The sequence below is a fragment of the Triplophysa dalaica genome, chromosome 1 (assembly GCF_015846415.1).
Source record: "Triplophysa dalaica isolate WHDGS20190420 chromosome 1, ASM1584641v1, whole genome shotgun sequence".
Taxonomy (NCBI): Eukaryota; Metazoa; Chordata; class Actinopteri; order Cypriniformes; family Nemacheilidae; genus Triplophysa; species Triplophysa dalaica.
In genome coordinates, this window is record NC_079542.1 from 36,102,412 (window position 1) to 36,121,929 (window position 19,518).

General features: G+C 44.2%; 1 protein-coding gene across 31 annotated transcripts in view; it reads left to right on the forward strand.

The window, feature by feature from the left end:
• LOC130429262 (receptor-type tyrosine-protein phosphatase delta-like) overlaps positions 1-19,518 on the forward strand; it is a 303,213-nt gene that overhangs the window by 237,846 nt on the left and 45,849 nt on the right. For 25 of the 31 annotated variants that reach the window (XM_056757729.1, XM_056757777.1, XM_056757812.1 and 22 more), the window contains 3 exons: positions 1,668-1,816; positions 4,757-4,898; positions 17,428-17,616. In XM_056757729.1, coding sequence (XP_056613707.1) covers positions 1,668-1,816; positions 4,757-4,898; positions 17,428-17,616 — 480 coding nt within the window. The remainder of the gene's footprint in view (positions 1-1,667; positions 1,817-4,756; positions 4,899-17,427; positions 17,617-19,518) is intronic. The other 6 variants (XM_056757788.1, XM_056757804.1, XM_056757934.1 and 3 more) reach the window with 1 other exon arrangement.

Consider the following 19,518-nt stretch of genomic DNA (forward strand, 5'->3'; position numbering starts at 1 on the left):
CTTATCATCAGGTCTGGTCTCATTGGATCTTATCGTCAATTCTTATCACCAGGTCTAATCATCAGGTCTTATAACCAAGTTTAGTCTCATCAGGTCTAGGCTTATCAAATCTGGTCTCATCAGGTCTTATCGTCCGGTCTGGTCTCATCATGTCTGGTGTTATAAGGTCCTATCATCCGGTCTGGTCTCAATAGGTTTTTTTATAAGGTCTAGTCTCATCAGGTCTTGTAAGGTCTCATGAAGGCTTATGTTCAGGTGTTTCTTCATCTTAGTTGTTTGCTCTTGGCAGTAGTCCGCAGCAGTCGTGCATTCATCTGTGTGTGAATCATCTCTGATCGAGGTCAAAGATCACATGCCTCAGACTCACCTCAGTAGTGAGGCGGTGGCACTTGGCATTGTTAGTTTCTTAGCAGCAGGCGTGCTATAGTGTGACACCTGCGGTCCTGGCATCAGTACAATGTTTAACCCATGTTACTGCAGTATCAGTGTGTGTGTGTGTGTGTGAGAGAGGCTGGCATGATTTCATTGGATAAAAGTGCTGCTGTCTCCTGCAGGACTGTGGGATCCCTCAGATACTTCAAACAGTATCCACAAACACACACAACTTTGAAATGTGTGCTTTTTGTATAATGTCATGTGCTATTAAAGCAGCATGATTTCATTTTACCACAATGCTGTGTGTGGATCTATTATAAACAACATATAAATACTACAACAAGCACATGACTTTACACTCTATATCTCTCTCACTCTCTGTGTCTCTCTATCTCTCTCTCTCTCTCTTTCTGTCTTAGGCAAAAAGCAATTTCTCTCTTCATGTCTTGATGTGTAGCATGAGCTCTTAAGCAGGATTTAGTGCCGACCCCAAACGCCATTAGAGCAGATTCTGTGACAGGCGCATCTTTGATGTGGTTTTGTGCGACGGCGCAGCGTGTGTTACAGATAAATGTATGACACCCTTCCTGACAGCCGGAAAAGATATGATTTTACATATTTACATGCTGAGAAAACTGCACTTTGAAGTAGAGAGAGAGAGAGACACGCAGACAGACGGTTGGGGTGTTGGCAGTCGTCGGCAAATATTTTGGATGGCTCAGTAAATTCATTCTAGTATTCATGGTGACACCCCGCACACAGGACCAATTATAGCCGGGAACTATGGGATACATATGTCACATCCGTGTGTAACAGGCCCACTGCATCCGCCCCTGAAACCACCAGAGAAAATTCTGTCATCATTTTGTTCCAAATCTTTATAAACGTCTTTGAACACAGAGAAAGATATTTGGAAGAATGTTTATAACCAGACAGAGTTTACCCCCCCCCCATTGACTCCCATAGTAGGAAAAAAAACGATATATTATTTTAAATGTGTGAATAAAAAACAAGATATTTGGAAGAATGTAGGCCAGCAAACAGTTCTGGGGCACTATCGACTATACCATTGTTTTTTTCCTTCTATGGGACTCAATGGGGTCCGAGTTCTGTGTGGTTATACGCATTCTTCCAAATATCTTCCTCTGTGTTCATCAGAACAAAGACATTGACATATACACAATTGTAACAACTTGAGAGTGAGTAAATCACAACCGAGTTTTCATGTTTTTCATATGTTCCGTGATTTCATGTGACAGGTGCACGTCTGACCTCTGATCTTTCTCTTTCAGCTCCACCAAAGTTCTTGCGGACCCCGGACGATCAAACGGGTGTCCAGGGGGGCGTGGCCTCCTTCATCTGCCAAGCGACGGGTGACCCGCGGCCCAAGATCGTGTGGAACAAGAAGGGGAAGAGAGTGAGCAACCAGCGCTTTGAGGTATTAGGTCTATTGTTCTGATGTAAAATGCTCGACAAGTGAATGCTAATGATAGCCACGCCCCCTTCACGAATGACACCCTCTCATTGGCTCATTTCACTCATTGTCCAGTAAAATGCTCCTGATATTAACATGAATGAATACTCATGTCACAACATCATACAGCTTTGCGCCTCTGGAAAAATATTCTTTTATTTGAGGAATGCATGTTCCATCTCGACAACGCATGCTGAACCTATCCCAGCCAATCACTGATCAGATATTCATCCCAGCCAATCACTGATCAGTTATTCATCCCAGCCAATCACTGATCAGATATTCATCCCAGCCAATCACTGATCAGATATTCATCCCAGCCAATCACTGATCAGATATTCATCCCAGCCAATCACTGATCAGATATTCATTCATTTCCCTGCCGTCTCATTCAGTTCATGCTTTTACATGGCCACTAATCTACAGATGATTATTGGCTGAAGGACCCTTTAGGGGCGTGCTTGTCGTTTGCTGCATCACATGTGCTGCTAACATGCTAAGAGCACGTGTAGAAAATTCACAGATCCTCACACGTCTGTGATCCACTAATGAACACATGTGCGCTGTTAGCCGCACTCCAGTTCTTCTCGTATTAAAAGTCAACGTGTGTCCGTGCACCGTCATGCAAACGTATAGCGTGTTATGAATCACGCATCGTATGACCACTGATGTATTTAAATCTGTGAACGGGAGAAGCTGTGAAAAGTGAGTACACATCTGACACGCTAACTAAAGCAACATGTGTGTGAGCGTCCCGTGTCCCGTCCGTGTCCGTGTGCAAAGCTAATCTGTCCACTGTTGTTTCTCTGACTGACGTTTGTGATGTCACGTCTACATGTCATGTCTGGTCCAATCGGCTTTAAGAGTGGGCGGGATAAAAGCAAAACCGGTTTGGCCAGGTCTTGGCAGAACCATCATCCCATTCTTAAAGTCCACGCTGGTTTGTTTGGAAACGTCTGGTTGAGGGACTCTCATTCACTTTTACACAAATCACAACACAACGATAAACAAAACAAAACAACGTTTGATCTTGTGAAGGTTTTGTTGTTCGTCACACTACAAGACAAAAGGTTGTCAATCTCGACAGCCAATGAAATGTGAGAGTGATATCAGAGGGTGAGAAGCTCCGCCTCCTCTGAGAGGTTTTAATAATGTTGTGAGTGAACGTGTGAGAACAGATTCTGATGAGAAGACAGACCACAACTTGATATTACTTCAATAAAAATCATCTCACTTCTGTGTGTGTCTGTGTGTGCATGTGTGCGTGCGTGTGTTTCTTCTCCAGGTCTTCAGCAATCTTTAGGTCTTCAGCAGGTCTGCAGGTCTTCAGTAGGTCTTCAGCAGGTCTTTAGGTCTTCAGCAATCTTTAGGTCTTCAGCAGGTCTGCAGGTCTTCAGTAGGTCTTCAGCAGGTCTTTAGGTCTTCAGCAAGTCTTTAGCTCTTCAGCAGGTCTTTAGGTCTTCAGCAGGTCTTTAGGTATTCAGCAGGTCTTTAGGTCTTCAGCAGGTCTTTAGGTCTTCAGCAAGTCTTTAGGTCTTCAGCAGGTCTTTAGGTCTTCAGCAGGTCTTCAGCAGGTCTTTAGGTCTTCAGCAGGTCTTTAGGTCTTCAGCAGGTCTTTAGGTCTTCAGCAGGTCTTTAGGTCTTCAGCAGGTCTTCAGCAGGTCTTTAGGTCTTCAGCAGGTCTTTAGGTCTTCAGCAGGTCTTTAGGTCTTCAGCAGGTCTTCAGCAGGTCTTTAGGTCTTCAGCAGGTCTTTAGGTCTTCAGCAAGTCTTTAGGTCTTCAGCAGGTCTTTAGGTCTTCAGCAGGTCTTCAGCAGGTCTTTAGGTCTTCAGCAGGTCTTTAGGTCTTCAGCAGGTCTTCAGCAGGTCTTTAGGTCTTCAGCAAGTCTTTAGGTCTTCAGCAGGTCTTTAGGTCTTCAGCAGGTCTTTAGGTATTCAGCAGGTCTTTAGGTCTTCAGCAGGTCTTCAGCAGGTCTTTAGGTCTTCAGCAGGTCTTTAGGTCTTCAGCAGGTCTTTAGGTCTTCAGCAGGTCTTCAGCAGGTCTTTAGGTCTTCAGCAGGTCTTCAGCAGGTCTTTAGGTCTTCAGCAGGTCTTTAGGTCTTCAGCAGGTCTTCAGCAGGTCTTTAGGTCTTCAGCAGGTCTTTAGGTCTTCAGCAAGTCTTTAGGTCTTCAGCAAGTCTTTAGGTCTTCAGCAGGTCTTTAGGTCTTCAGCAGGTCTTCAGCAGGTCTTTAGGTCTTCAGCAGGTCTTTAGGTCTTCAGCAGGTCTTCAGCAGGTCTTTAGGTCTTCAGCAGGTCTTCAGCAGGTCTTTAGGTCTTCAGCAGGTCTTTAGGTCTTCAGCAAGTCTTTAGGTCTTCAGCAGGTCTTTAGGTCTTCAGCAGGTCTTCAGCAGGTCTTTAGGTCTTCAGCAGGTCTTCAGCAGGTCTTTAGCAAGTCTTTAGGTCTTCAGCAGGTCTTTAGGTCTTCAGCAGGTCTTCAGCAGGTATTTAGGTCTTCAGCAGGTCTTTAGGTCTTCAGCAGGTCTTCAGCAGGTCTTTAGGTCTTCAGCAGGTCTTTAGGTCTTCAGCAAGTCTTTAGGTCTTCAGCAGGTCTTTAGGTCTTCAGCAGGTCTTCAGCAGGTCTTTAGTTTTTTTTAGCAAAGATCTTCGGCAGACTGGTGCAGAGATAGAAGCAATTCTTGAAATGCCAGCAGATAGTGTTGTGCAGTTTTGAGATGTCCTACTCTAAAGCTTAACCAGACAGTTTCTGTGTGTTGTGTTCTTTCTGTTAGACTCGATCAGGTTGTGTCAACAAACCATACATGTGTTATATTGTGTCTGCGTCAAGAGTGTTTGTGTTAGCATGAATCTCCGCCGTCACCTGTGAGCAAAATAAACCTGAGTAACATATCTTGTCTCTCGCACCTGTAGGTGATCGAGTTTGATGACGGCTCGGGCTCAGTGCTGAGGATCCAGCCGCTGCGGACGCCGCGTGATGAAGCCATTTATGAGTGCGTCGCCTCCAACAGTGTTGGGGAGACGAGCGCCACCACACGCCTCACTGTTTTACGTGGTGAGTCTGCGGCCACAACAAAACTCCTCTCAAACCCTAACCTTTGTTTTTCATTGCCTTCCAGCTTGTGCAGGTACGTAAAAAATCATCTTTTGTGTGTGATTGTGTTTGTTGTTTACCGTTCGTCTGCTAGCAGGTGATGTTGTTGTTGTATTTTGTCAGCGTCAAACGTTTCATCTGCATTTGAAACATGGTACGCTTGCGGTGTTATATCCAGGAATTATTGAGAAAGCTCCGCCAGGCCGCGCTGACCTTGAGCAGCGTTAAAGGAGGTGATTAATATTGTAATTAGCAGACGGGCTTTCCCGCTCGCTAGCTTCAGAATCATCAATAAAACTCTCATTTTATGCTACATTTACAACGTTTCTCACAAAGTGGCCCTGGAAGACCCCGCTGGAGCGGCGGAGACGATTTCAGGAAGCGTTTAAAATGGAGGACAAACGTCGGTGTTCATGAAAACAGATTCCAGATAAAAACTCCTGCACCTAAAGTCAAACAGTAATAAGAGAAAAAAAAGGTTTAGTGTCAAACATTAGTGTCGCTGGTTTTGCCAAAACATTTTCTCTTTTTCTGGCTGTTCTCGTCTCTCTGGTGGTTCTTTTGTGTCCACATCTTTAGTTAGAGAGAGAAAGAGAGAGACTTTCTGTCCTCAGCTCCAGTCTGATAAACCTGCAACACAAAAGCCAAGTGTTGCGGTTGAGAACACACACACACACGCACATATACACACACACTCACACACACACATATGCACACACACACATGTGTATGCAGAAACATGTGCACGCACAAACAAGCACACACACACAAACATGCGCATGCACAAGCACTCACATGCCCAAGCACATACAAACACGCACACATAGACGCGGGAACACTCAAACACTGGCACACGCAAACACGTTTGTGCACACACCGCGGCAGTCCTTATATTCCTCCTGATAATACACTATGTGACCGCACATTAAAACACTACACTGCTGCTCACATCCCTCAGTCATGTGTCACTTGTTTAGTTGATGTATCAGAAGTACACACAGTTGTTTAGTCTTGTCAGTGTGATGTGATGTCAGTGTGTTTGAGAGGATGATTCTCTCTCACCTGCATCAAGCGTCCGCGTCTGATGATTATAATAATTATGAGCAGAAAAGCTTGAACAAATGTTTATCCACCAACTCAAATAGAAGTGAGTTCCTGTAATTACTGCACATTCAGCCATCGGCCATCCAGCTTCATCTGAGCATAAATAATCACATGAAGTTAATAAATCTTTCGCCGTGAGACATGAAACAAGCTTCACATTACAGCGGCTTTGCTGGATTTCATTCTCTCTGGCTTAATAGCGTCCGTACGATCGGCTGTGGGAATTTGGGTCATGTCTTATTCATTAATGTACCCACTGAAGCGAGACCCCGGCGTTTACTCCCTTCACATAGTGAGAACCCGGATCTGCCAACAAGGTCGCGGCACAATGCATTACACATCAAAATAAACAAAAGCCGGATCACATCTCCTCACAAAAAACATCAACAACAAACTCAACTCTTTCTCTCTCTCTTAATGTTCACCAGAAAAAAAAACATTTGGTCGTCTTCATAGTCTTTTACTAAGATGTACGTGTAAACTAAATAATATTAACAATTCTTCTTATTATTATTTTTTATATTTGCTGAAAATAAAAAGTGGACAAGCTGGTCAAAGTAAAAAAGACGATGGAATGTTTTCAGACCCAAATACTGAAAATAAAACACGTACATGTTCATTCAAACACAGGATTTAACATAAGAACTTCAGTCAATGATGTCTCACTTTATGTCACTCCTGAGGTTTCTGGAATGAAATATAAACCTGATAAATATGAAGAGTTTGGTTCCAAAGTTGAAAATAGTATTGTGTTTTTTTAATTACGTTTTATTGTGTTAGTTAGCTGTATTGTTTACTTAAATCAAAACAAACGTGGTTTTCGAACGATTTTAAAGACGAAGTTGTCTCATTGTGGAACCAAACATTTCTTATAGAAATGATGTTTTAAGGGTTTTAAATGTTTTTGATTTTGATTTTCATGGCTTAAGTTTGATTTGAAGGTTAAACGAGTAGTTCACTTTCATTAAAATTTTCGTTTATGTCACGTAATGCGTAATTATGTGAGAAACGGAAGTACCGAGTCAGTGTTTACAAGTTAAACGTGCTAGTTTTCAATGCAATTACGTATTACGTGAAGTCATGAACGTGCATCGCAAACATTTGTGAAAATGAGCGATCTTTTCGCTAGATAAGACCTTTCTTCATTGTCTGGTATCGTTTAAAGCCCTTTGAATGTCATTTTGACCTTCAAGCATTTGGAGTCCATTGAAGTCCAGTATATATATATATATATAGAAAAATTCTGGAATGTTTTCATCCATCCATCCATTTTCTACCGCTTATCCGAACTACCTCGGGTCACGGGGAGCCTGCGCCTATCTCAGGAGTCATCGGGCATCAAGGCAGGATACACCCTGGATGGAGTGCCAACCCATCGCAGGGCACACACACTCACTCATTCACTCACTCACTCACACCCTACGGACAATTTTTTCCAGAGATGCCAATCAACCTACCATGCATGTCTTTGGACCAGGGGAGGAAACCGGAGTACCCGGAGGAAACCCCCGAGGCACGGGGAGAACATGCAAACTCCACACACACAAGTCGGAAGCGGGAATCAAACCCCCAACCCTGGAGGTGTGAGGCGAACGTGCTGAATGTTTTCATCAAAAAACTTAATTTATTTTCCACTAAAGAAACAAATACATAAACATCTTGGATGACACGGGGATGAGTAAATGATCACGAAAATGTATTTTGAAAGTGAACTACTCCATTAAACATTTGTTTACTCTGTTGAGGAAAGACTCAGAACAAACAGACAGCAAACGCTCTCTTCTCTCTCACACCCTGCCGTTGAGGCGTCTACACAAAGCCTATTTTATCATAATCCAGAAACATCCGTGCCAGAGCCGGAACGCCGGCCCCGTTTTATAAACGCGCTCGGAAACACATCCATTGACTCCGCAGCTCGCGCATACTATGAATGAATGTCTAATCTTCAGCAAACAGTCTCCGTCGGGCTGTCGAGCGGGACATCCGTCGCTCCGGATCTCCAGGTTCAATTTAAAATCCTGACACAAAAACAAAAGCAGGCGGTTTGTGCGGAAAGCTCCGTTCTCGGAGTGAGCAGTGCCGGCGGAAGACCGTCCGGGAAATGGCCGCCCCGCTCTTCTGACAGCACCATTGAACAGCAAGCACAATACGCTTTCGGCTTATAGGTGCCAAGACTTGCGCGGCCCAGGTCCTTTCAACGCCGCCGCGCTTTGGAAACCTGCTGACTTATCTCGCGACCCAGGCGAACTCTCCTTTGAGCGAAACATAGAAAGAAGGCCTGAAACAGCACACGAAGCGTTCTGGCCTTTGTTCCGCGCCGGAGGAAGTAACAGCGCAGCGCGACCCCCTCCTTATGTTTTTAAATTAGAACCGCCGCCATTCATCACCCGAATGAAACAACAGATAATGACGAGTTATTTATTATCATAATTAAAGACTGAGCCCAACGTGCTTAGACGTTATTGATCCGGCCTGCTGGAAGTTTCCTCTTCGGTAATTGAAGGAGCGAAGGGAATCTGGTATCGTACAGTACACGCTAAACCCCCAAAAAACGGTACTCTAAACACAGCTTCACATGCGGAGAAGACGGATGAGGCGGAGTGTGGAAGCGTGAGGTAGTTTAAACACTGATAGATCATGTGCTGGCGGAGGAGGGCGTGCATCGAACCACGCTCCATTAACTTCTGCCCAGCTGCTCAAGCTTTTATGCGTTTTTCTGTTCTGAACTTTGGGATGAGAAGTGTGTACGCTGAGGTCGAAACTTTTTATTTCTTCTGTTGAATTAAGCTGAAATGGATAAGCTACAATTTCTGGATTTGACACATTCCGTCCACAGAGGGCACTGCACACAACATTACAGTTGAATAATAATAGTGAAACGAGCAGAGATGATCGATCGAGTGTTCGTGAATCCATTTTTGATGTAAGGATTCATTCTATTTACATAAGAATCAGGAGGAGAGTGTGAAGCCGCTGGATGTGCGGTGAGATGGTCTGAAGGTTTGCGGTATGACCGGTGCTCGGGTGCTAATGGTTTGGCAGGGGTGTTTGTGGGAGTGAAGCGCTCTTATCTTATGGCTTTGATGCTCTGCATATCGGAGTCATTTTCTGCTAGACGAAGCGGCCTCCTCCGGGTCGCCCTTAATTCTCTTAATGACGCTCTTGAGAGGAGAAGCTCTCCACGCCACCGTGTAATTACGGCCAAATGCAGCGTCGCAGCGTGCGACACGAGCGGCTGAAGGGCAACCAGAAACCTTTCAATGCAGCGAAGAGTGGACACACGTTCAGCACATTGGAGGAATTTACCCAGAAATCCAGCCGAGTTCTTGAAGTGAGGTTCATCAGATGTTCAGTTTCAGTGTTTAGTTTGAGTGACGGCTGACATGACGTGTTCTCTGTGTTTACCACTGAGTGACCTTACGCACATGGGCGCCGTAAAGGGGTGGAAGGTTAGGACGATTCTAAGGGCCCATGCTGATTTAGGGCCTAGAAGAGCAGACCCCTTCTTATTTTCCTATTTCTTTTCTCTTTTTTATACATACATTAAACGTGCTAGGGCCCCTCGTGCACTAAATGTGTATTTTGTCCGTTTCGACCATAGATTTAATATTTAAAAAACAAATAATGTATTTACTGTTTCAGTCACACCCCTTCCGGCTCCCTCTCACAATGGTTCATTCCACCTGCGCTGTGAGTTACGAGCGCTAGTGTAGCGTCTCCTGCTTATTGGACTTGTTATGATGCAGCGCAGACAGTGACACACGCAGGTATGTCACATCAAAAGTCAGGGCATCAAAAACGGAAAGAAAAGAAGGAAAGAGAAGACAGAGAACGCCAAAGTCGACAGTATGTTACACAGTTTTTCAAAAAGAAAGGTAGTTTGCCCTATTCCTGTATTCCAAAACTTATTTTTGTTGCTACATGACCTGCTTATATCTAGCTAGCTTAGTAAAATAATTACTGAATTATTATTTACATCCAACAATAATAACATCTCTGCTGTCTCCGGGACGGGTTATCATGTCTCGTAGACACAGTTTCCGCGCTGCTGCACCCCCACGTACTCCTTCCCCCACGTCCCCCGTCTCAGCCGAACAAAGTGAGCCTGAGCGCGAAACTTCGCGAAGATTGAAGCCTCTAAACACGTCTTATCTACTGTGTTCGCCACATGATGATAACTTCGCAAAACAAAAAGTAATCTACACGCTTCAAAAATGACAAAATCAGTTTGCCGTGTCGTGTGTTCTGTGAAGTGACAGTGCTGCTGCTACGATCGATGCTGTCAAACTTGACGTTCTTAATATGAATAAAATGCCTCAGAAAAAAAATATATAAAATTGAATAAAACGTGTCTCTACTGTAGCTGATGTTTCCTGATTGAGCAGTTTGATCCAGCTAAAGCTTGTTCATGTAAAGTATATGTCAATATGTGAAAATAATGTTCTGTTGTGCTTGCAATTGAGATAATAAATGTTCTTCCTTTAATGTAAACAAGTACATATTTCTATATTTTTTTCTTGTTTTTGTAGGCTTTGTACTCATCTTTAGACATTTTAACTATGCAATGTGCTGAGTATCTTTGCTTAAGTATACAGGGCATGTTTATTGGGTTAAATTTTATCTGTAAAAAATGTAGGGGGCCCAGAAATTTTGGTTTCCATAGGGCCCAGAATTTCTGGCGGCACCCCTGCTTACGCACACACACACTGCATCACACACAGAACGCATTACACACACACATGCATACATGCCACAAACACACATAAACATGAACACACATGCATGCATACACGCCACAAACACACATTAACACAAAAACACACACTGCATCACACACACATTGCAACACACGCCTCCATACACGAAACAAACACCAATCAACACGAACTAACGCGCATACATACACACCACAGACACACAAACACACACACACACACACAGAGTGTAGAAGATTCACCTGGCAGATGATGAAAGTGTTCCTCTTTTCATCCTACACACACACACCCACACACACTAACAGACGTGTGTTAGGCTTCCAGCCTTCAGACACACACACACATGTGTTGTACTCCCAGCAGTCACACACACATGGCAGGAAGAGGAATGTGTTTATAGAGTTCAGATGCAAAAGCCTCTAAAGGCACCTCCATTAAAACTGAGATGATGATGTTGAGTAAATGTTCTCCACATGTGTTACTCAAATCATTTTGCTTCAAATCCTGCTCACTACCAAACACATGTGAAATATCTGCTTTTTCTGAAAGTAAATGAAGGAGCCTGATAAAAGATGCTCGTCCGATGGATTTTCTCTGTCTGTTCAATTGTTTTGTGTTTGCTGATTGATTCTTTCATGTTGCTGATGCTGTAGATTCAGGACTTTTATTTGATGGTGAAGCTCCGCCCACGCGAGCCTCTTCAGAACGTTTCCAGTATTTTATTTTATTTGGAAAAAGTGTGTGTGATGGTAGTGAGCGTGCTGTCAGTTCAGACGTGATGATGATGATGATGATGATGATGAGACACTCCATTAAGATTTGATCAGACGATCAATAAGCATTTACACTCAAGGGCTCCCATCTCATCATGACGAGCACTTTCACGTTTACTTCAAGTTCATCCAGTGCTCATGTTCATCCTGAGAAACGTCCAGACACTGATGAGATGTGTGCCGGGCGTCCCTCTCCTCGCCCAGGGTCGTCTGACTCACGAGACACATGATGGATGGAAACTCGCAGCATCTCTGTGAAGATTATACTGCGGCTGCAACGCGCTGATAAACACGCCGGTGGCCAGATGAGCTGCCTGTCATTTACCACGCCGCCCAATGTAAAAGATAACCTTTATTATCACAGAACAAGTGTCACACAACGACCAGAGAGAGAGAGAGAGAGAGAGAGAGAGAGAGAGACACAGAGACACAGAGAGAGAGAGAGAGAGAGAGATACCAGAGAGAGTGTGAGAGAGAGAGAGAGAGAGAGAGAGAGAGAGAGAGAGAGAGAGAGAGAGAGAGAGAGATACCAGAGAGAGAGAGAGAGAGAGAGACAGAGAGTTTAGCTGCAGTGGAAACACGTTTCTGATAAACACTGAAACATATCAAACAAATACACGACACATCAACACTCTGCAAACAAAATACAGACAAAATAATGCCAAATAGATATTAAATGGAAACTTCACCCAAAAATGAAAATTCTGTCATCTTCACCGTCAAGTTTTTCCAAATGTGTATAAATGTCTTCGTTCTGATGAACACAAAATAAGATATTTTGAAGAATGTGGGACAGCAAACAGTTATTTTGACCACCATTGTATTTTTTCCTACTATGGGAGTCAATGGGGTCCGAGATCTGTCTGGTTACACGCACCCTTCCAAATATATTTCTCTGTGTTCATCAGAACGAAGACATTTATACACATTTGGGAAAACTTGAAGGTGAAGATGACAGAATTTACATTTTGGGGGAAATTATCCCTTTAATAATGATAATAATTGTAAAATATATAACAATAACAACAAAACAGAGCACAAACCCAACTGGTATTATCTATCACACACATTTCTTTTCTAGTTTATTTTTGTGTCACTGGATGTTTCTGACAGAAAAGTAAAAAAATTGTCACATTTTCAAAAAGAATAAAACAATTTGATAATAAATATTTTATATTCGTACACAATTTTACTCATTTAGAAAATATTTTTTTTAGAATGTAAAAAACTAAACAAAAATTTAGATTTTTGTCTTGGAAAATGTCTGTTCAAACAAAATCAATAATCATCACTGCAATATTCTCAGTATTTATTCATTATTTTATTTTGATCAGGAATATTAAGAATACCGCTTGATCTGTGTAGTACGTCACATACAAACACACAACTCAAACTTCTCCTTTGCTGTGTTGTGTGTCTTTATGGCTGTCCAGGAGATCACTGAAGCATGACTGTGTTTATTATAAGCGAGGACTGATTGAACACCAGTGGATCGGTGCTCAGGTTTCTGCTCATCAGAGCATCTTCTGCTTTATCTGCTGCTCTCAGAGCGAGTCAGTCTGAGATCGGAGCAATCCAGAGACATCGAGCTCGGTCACAGTCCAGCGGAGAAAACGCTCCTCTGCCTTTTGTGGCAGTGTGAAAAAAGCCAAAGCAAACTTATCTGGAAAGAAGCGAAGCAAACACAAACCCACCCTAACCCGCTTCAGCCTGCCGCCCATCACAAAAGCGCCAAAGGAGGCGGAAAATGCGGCAGGGATAGCCGTCATACTCCAAAGCTTTTCTGCTATTTGTCTCTGTCGGTAATCGGGCTTCTCTTTAACGGGAGGGATGACCGCATCACAAAGCGTTTTTATGCCTGCTGACCTGTGACAGAGCCTCTAAGGAGATTGCCGGCGCTCAAAACGTCTACGAAATATATGTCATTATGGCCCGGGGAGGATTTTCCACAGAGAATGACCTCATCCAGCGGCCTGACGACGCTACATCGAATGAGTTTGTCATGTGGAATTAGTAGAAGTGCGACACGAGAGCGGTCACGTGAGGAGACGTGTGAGGAGACGCGTGAGGAGACGCGAGAGGAGACGCGTGAGGTCGCTAGAGGAGTCGTGAGAGGAGACGCAAGAGGTCGCGAGAGGAGTCGCGTGAGGAGACGCGAGAGGTCGCGAGGGGAGTCGCGAGAGGAGACGCGAGAGGAGTCGCGAGAGGGGTCGCGTGAGGAGACGCGCGAGAGGTCGCGAGGGGAGTCGCGAGAGGAGACGCGAGAGGAGTCGCGAGAGGAGACGCGAGAGGTCGCGAGAGGAGACGCGAGAGGAGTCGCGAGAGGAGACGTGTGAGGAGACGCGTGAGGAGACGCGAGAGGAGACGCGTGAGGTCGCTAGAGGAGTCGTGAGAGGAGACGCAAGAGGTCGCGAGAGGAGTCGCGTGAGGAGACGCGAGAGGTCGCGAGGGGAGTCGCGAGAGGAGACGCGAGAGGAGTCGCGTAAGGTCGCGAGAGGAGTCGCGAGAGGGGTCGTGAGAGGAGACGCGAGAGGAGTCGCGAGAGGAGACGCGCGAGAGGTCGCGAGGGGAGTCGCGAGGGGAGTCGCGAGAGGAGACGCGAGAGGAGTCGCGAGAGGAGACGCGAGAGGTCGCGAGAGGAGACGCGTGAGGAGACGCGAGAGGAGAAGCGAGAGGAGACGCGAGAGGGGTCGCGAGAGGAGACGCGTGAGGAGTCGCAAGAGGAGATGCGAGAGGAGTCGCGAGAGGAGTCGCGAGAGGAGACGTGCGAGAGGTCGCGAGGGGAGTCGCGAGAGGAGACGCGAGAGGAGTCGCGAGAGGGGTCGTGAGAGGAGACGCGAGGGGAGTCGCGAGAGGAGACGCGAGAGGTCGCGAGAGGAGTCGTGAGAGGAGACGCGAGAGGTTGCGAGAGGTCGCGAGAGGAGTCGCGTGAGGAGACGCGAGAGGAGACGCGAGGGGAGTCGCGAGAGGAGACCACTCAATTAGCTTTACATGATTAGCTCGTCCTCCTGAGGAGAATATTAGCTCTGTGATTACATCACAATGTCTTTCACTCCACACAGAGCTGCTTTACTCTTATCATCGTCGTCATGGTAACACAGAAAGATACGCTAATGAGATGGGAATATTTGACAGTGTCCTCCACTGATGGACATCCAGGTCTTCACTGTGATTGGTCACAGCGTGAGGTAATGACTCTGGCAGTGGGAAAGGTCCGATCACGAGGGCTTTGGGTGTCTGCTGGACGACTTGAACATCAGTAATGTGCGTAAAGGGTCACCGGGGGGTTCCATCGTCATTTCAATCTGGTCATTATCATGGTCTGTATATAAATGCTCTTCACAATAGTCTTCGGTGTCACAATGCTTTTCCTTTCAAAAAAGAAGGACAATTTAGGTGAATCTGCTGCTGTTGCGTATTGTCCCACAAATCTATATTTAATTAGATGTCGGTGGAGGAAAAAGTCTCTCTGTAAACTTGAGAAATGTGCACAGAAATGTCTCGTGGGTAAAACTCAAGGACAAATGTATGTTTGAGGCTTTCCAACACTTCTCTCAAACGCTTTTCTACAACCGCGATCGATTTCTCTCTCCAGAACAAAACTTATGGTCTCACGGGCACATTTTGATTTCCAACAACGGCATTGATTTTCACACGGAGCCATTGTCACGTTCAATAATTATTAGCCGAACCGCGGCCGCACGACAGATGTGATTTACCTCTCACTCCAGAGTTTCAACTCTTCCTGATCCCTCTCTCATGAAACATGTGATCTCGGGTGGACACATGTGTTATGTGAGGACCACACGTGTTTGTCTACACACCACAGATGAGCTCAGATGAGAGGCTTAAGTCAAGGTCACTCAGAGGACGTCTAGACACTTCTGTTCTTTTTCGGATGTTTCATCTGAACGAATGTTTGTAATTGGATGGTACTGAGATCGTTTGCATCGGATGAATGAAAGTGAGAACAGACGTGTTGTCATGATGAAATGTTGAATGAATCACAATTCTCGTGACACAATGAGACGTGTTCCACTATAATCTCACTATTATTCCAGTGTCTGTCACACATTCATTTGTATCCTCCACGGCCCGAAAACTGTCAAAACATGAGCTGATATCATAACCAGCAGATTTCACTGCGCCGTTTTATCTCCTGTCTGTTCAGGACGTTAATTCATGAAGTTAAAACATCGTCACACTTTCAACAAGAATAAATCGATTTGCTATTAAACATTAAACAATTTTACTCATTTAGAAAATCTTACAAAACAAAAATGTAATATGTGGAAAATGTAGGTTCAAACTAAATCAATAATCATCACCAATATTCTCAGTTATTATTTCTTATTTTATTTTGATCAGGAATATTCATTATATCACTTGATCTGTTTACTATGTCACATTCAAACGCACAACACAAAGATTTCCTTCCTGTGTCTTCTGTAAAATAAAGTTGAGTCTCGTGATATATTTGTGCTTTTATAAACAAAACTAGTCTTGACATCTTGCTTGTGAATTCTCAGAAATGTGTTGGTGTAATGTGGGGAGATCTCTCTCTGTAAACGTCTCATATATTTCTTAGTCAAATAAAGATACATTTATATATGTTTTTAAAAGAAAATCTGCTTTATTGGGCTGTAAGTAGTCAATGTGAAATTAAAGGGGCAGTTCATGGGCAGTCATTGTCTATCTATGAGATGAAATTATCCTGCATTAAAATGCTGAGCGTCACTGTACTGACTTCTCTCACCGGCCAATCAGGAGGTAGTAATAGTTGTCATGTGACACTCGATTTCTCTAGTGCTCGCACTGTAGATGGAAAGATGGAAAATCAAACATCATGATGGTGAAACCTTGTTGTCTAAGCTATAATGACACAAGACGCATGACCTGATGTATTTACACAAACACACACCTTCACACACACACTAACACACAGACACATACACACACCTTCACACACACAAACATACACACTCACCTACAAGCATAGAAACACACCCACACTTACCTACATACGCACATACACACACACACCTACACATAAACACACACCCAAACACCAACAAAACTACACACACATACACGCACACACACACACACACACACACACCTACAAATAAACACACCCAAAAGGAAAAGCACACACAAACAAGACTACACACACATACACGCACACACACACACACCTACACATAAACACACCCACATGCACGCACACACACAAACAAAACTACACACACAATTGCTGTGCGTGGGTAGGTGTGTTGATAATGACCCCTTGAGAGCCATTGAGTTATTGTTTGTTTATGATTGTTTGTGTTTACTGTAGTTTGTGTGTGTGTGCTATTGTTGTTGTTTATTTACAAGACATACACAAGAATATTTTCTCACACACACACACGCATGTATTTACGGGTATTGATCGTTTGTGTGTGCATGTGTGAGAAAATATTCTTGTGTATGTCTTGTAAATAAATAACTACAATAGCGCACACACAAACTACAGTAAACTCACAAGAACTCAATGGCTCTCAAAGGGACATTATCAACACACACACGCACAAGAGCAGAGGTACATATGAGCGCGCACACACACAGATGTTTGGCTATCAGCAGGTGGTACTTCTGCTTGTGAATGGAGAGATGAGAAGGAACAGCGTGTCTGATGATGTCAGTGTTGTGTTGTGTTGATGGATGTGTGCGTTCATCATGGGTTGTCCATAACAAACACAATATTTCACTGTGTGTATGTTTGTCGTGCTCTGTGTTTATCTGTTTATTTGATGAGAGATGCTTGAGATGGTTGAAAACACACCTGATCGGGTCCAGCAAAAGCCAATCAAGCAATGACACGTGTGTGTATGTGTGTGTGTGTTTATTGTGTTTCAGAGGATCAGCTGCCTGCGGGTTTCCCCACTATAGATATGGGTCCTCAGTTAAAGGTGGTGGAACGCACCCGCACCGCCACAATGCTCTGCGCAGCCAGCGGCAACCCCGACCCGGACATTTCCTGGTTCAAAGACTTCCTGCCCGTCAACACCAGTACCAACAACGGGCGAATCAAACAGCTGCGATCAGGTAACGATGCCCTCACCCAACAAAAGCAGAGCAACCACACGTTCCAGTTCTGTCTCATGGAGTTCTTTTGGTTTCCTTTAGGAAATGACATCGTCTTCTACGTCCCCTGTGTGTGTGACGTTTCCGTTTCATTTATTACCCATGATTCACTGCTAATCCTGCATTTTTAATTGGCCTTTGGTTTTCCACTCTGACACCTTAAGTCTTACGAAGCAGCAGAACCATGAATAATAAATCGCTATGTTTGTTTGTTTTTTTCACGGATTTCTCTTCCGTAATTCTGGAGATTTGGCTCATTCAGTACTAGCAAAAGAATCATCAAAGTTTTTCAGCTTTTCATGTTCATACTTTCACTCGTTTGGCAAAACCAAAAAACGAAAATACCCCAGTCCCTGTGCGGGTTCACTTGTGTTTGCAAAATCGCGGAAGATGTTGGTGATTCTTTTCCGAGGACCTGTACGTTGCAGTAAAGTTTGAGATGTTGCGGCCTCTGCTCGGCCCGATGTTTCTTTCTTCTTCGCCTGTTTGATTTTGCCATTCATGAAGCTGTCGGCAGAATCCGATAGACGCTAGATAATCCCAGTCTTCCCAGAGTGACCCGCTCTGCCCCTGTCCTGTCGTTGTTCCTTTTGATTTCTTTTGTGTGGTGGTCTTTGATTATTTTCACCTCTAACCCTTGTGTACGCAAAAGTGATGCAAAGTAGAGTCATTTAAGTGTGTGAGCAAGCAAACGTAAAGGAATATAATCATATTTTCTATGCTGTTTTTCTTCTCTCCGTTTTGTAATTCTCCAGAGCCCTTTGGTAAGTTTGTAGTTCTAAACACACATGTCTCTAAACCCACTAATGTCTCTCAAACTACTGTTAAAATGCATGGCATGCATTTTACTAACGGTGTCGGTAAGACGACACGAACACTAGTTTAACCAGCAGCACACCAGCCGCTGTGGCAGGATTTAGATTGACCAACCTAAACTCACCAGCACTGACATCACACGTGTCCCGCACAAGTGTCCCTCCAGCACAGCGGCTCATAGATGTGAGAGTGGTCTCTCCCTTGTGCTTTCATTCACTGTAAAAGTTGCTCTCTGACCTTCTCAAGTGACCCACAATGGCTGTCTTTCTCTCAATCTCTCATTCCTGTTTTACTCTGTAAGAAAGCAAAGCAAAGCTAATTTGATTCTTCTTCTTCCAAAGCGCGCAGACTCTCTTCTCGTACTAACGACTCTTCTTTCTTAATCTTATTTGCATTCATATAATCCACCCAGGTGGTACTCCGATCAGAGGTAAGAGTGCTCAACTCAAGTTCACAGAATGAACCAATGAATTCATTCTTGCTGTCCATCATTCACGTGCCCCCCGTCACCCGTCCCCACATCCCCCACCCATCCCGCTTCACGTGTCTCTCCGTGTCCTTGGTTCATCTGTCGCCATCATCTTTTGCCCTTACCGCCCTTTCTTTTGGTTTCTTTCTTTTGGTTTCGACTTGATTTCATGTCAACAAAAAGCCTCCTGTATTTTTTTTATTCTGACCTGCGATATGCTTACTGCAGCCCAAACAAGCATATCGTGTACGTGTTTCTTTTTTCTTTTTTCATCGTTTTGATTTTTTGGCCATAAGCAAACCATGTGTCCCTTTTTTTCGTCCAACTAAAACAGCCACGCATTTTTCCCCCCTTAGCTGTTCTTGTTCAGCACATGCGCACATGAGCCCAGACGTCGGACGCCGAAGACTCCCCGCCGCCATTTTTCTATCTTTACAAACTACTTCTTTTTTTCCCCCGTCCTCCATTTGCTTTCCTCTACCTTCTCGAACAAAAAAGCCCAACAACCACTTTTTTGATAAAGTTTCTGCGGTGCTTTTTTCCTTCTGCCACCTACTTTTTCCTTCTTGCTTCTTCTT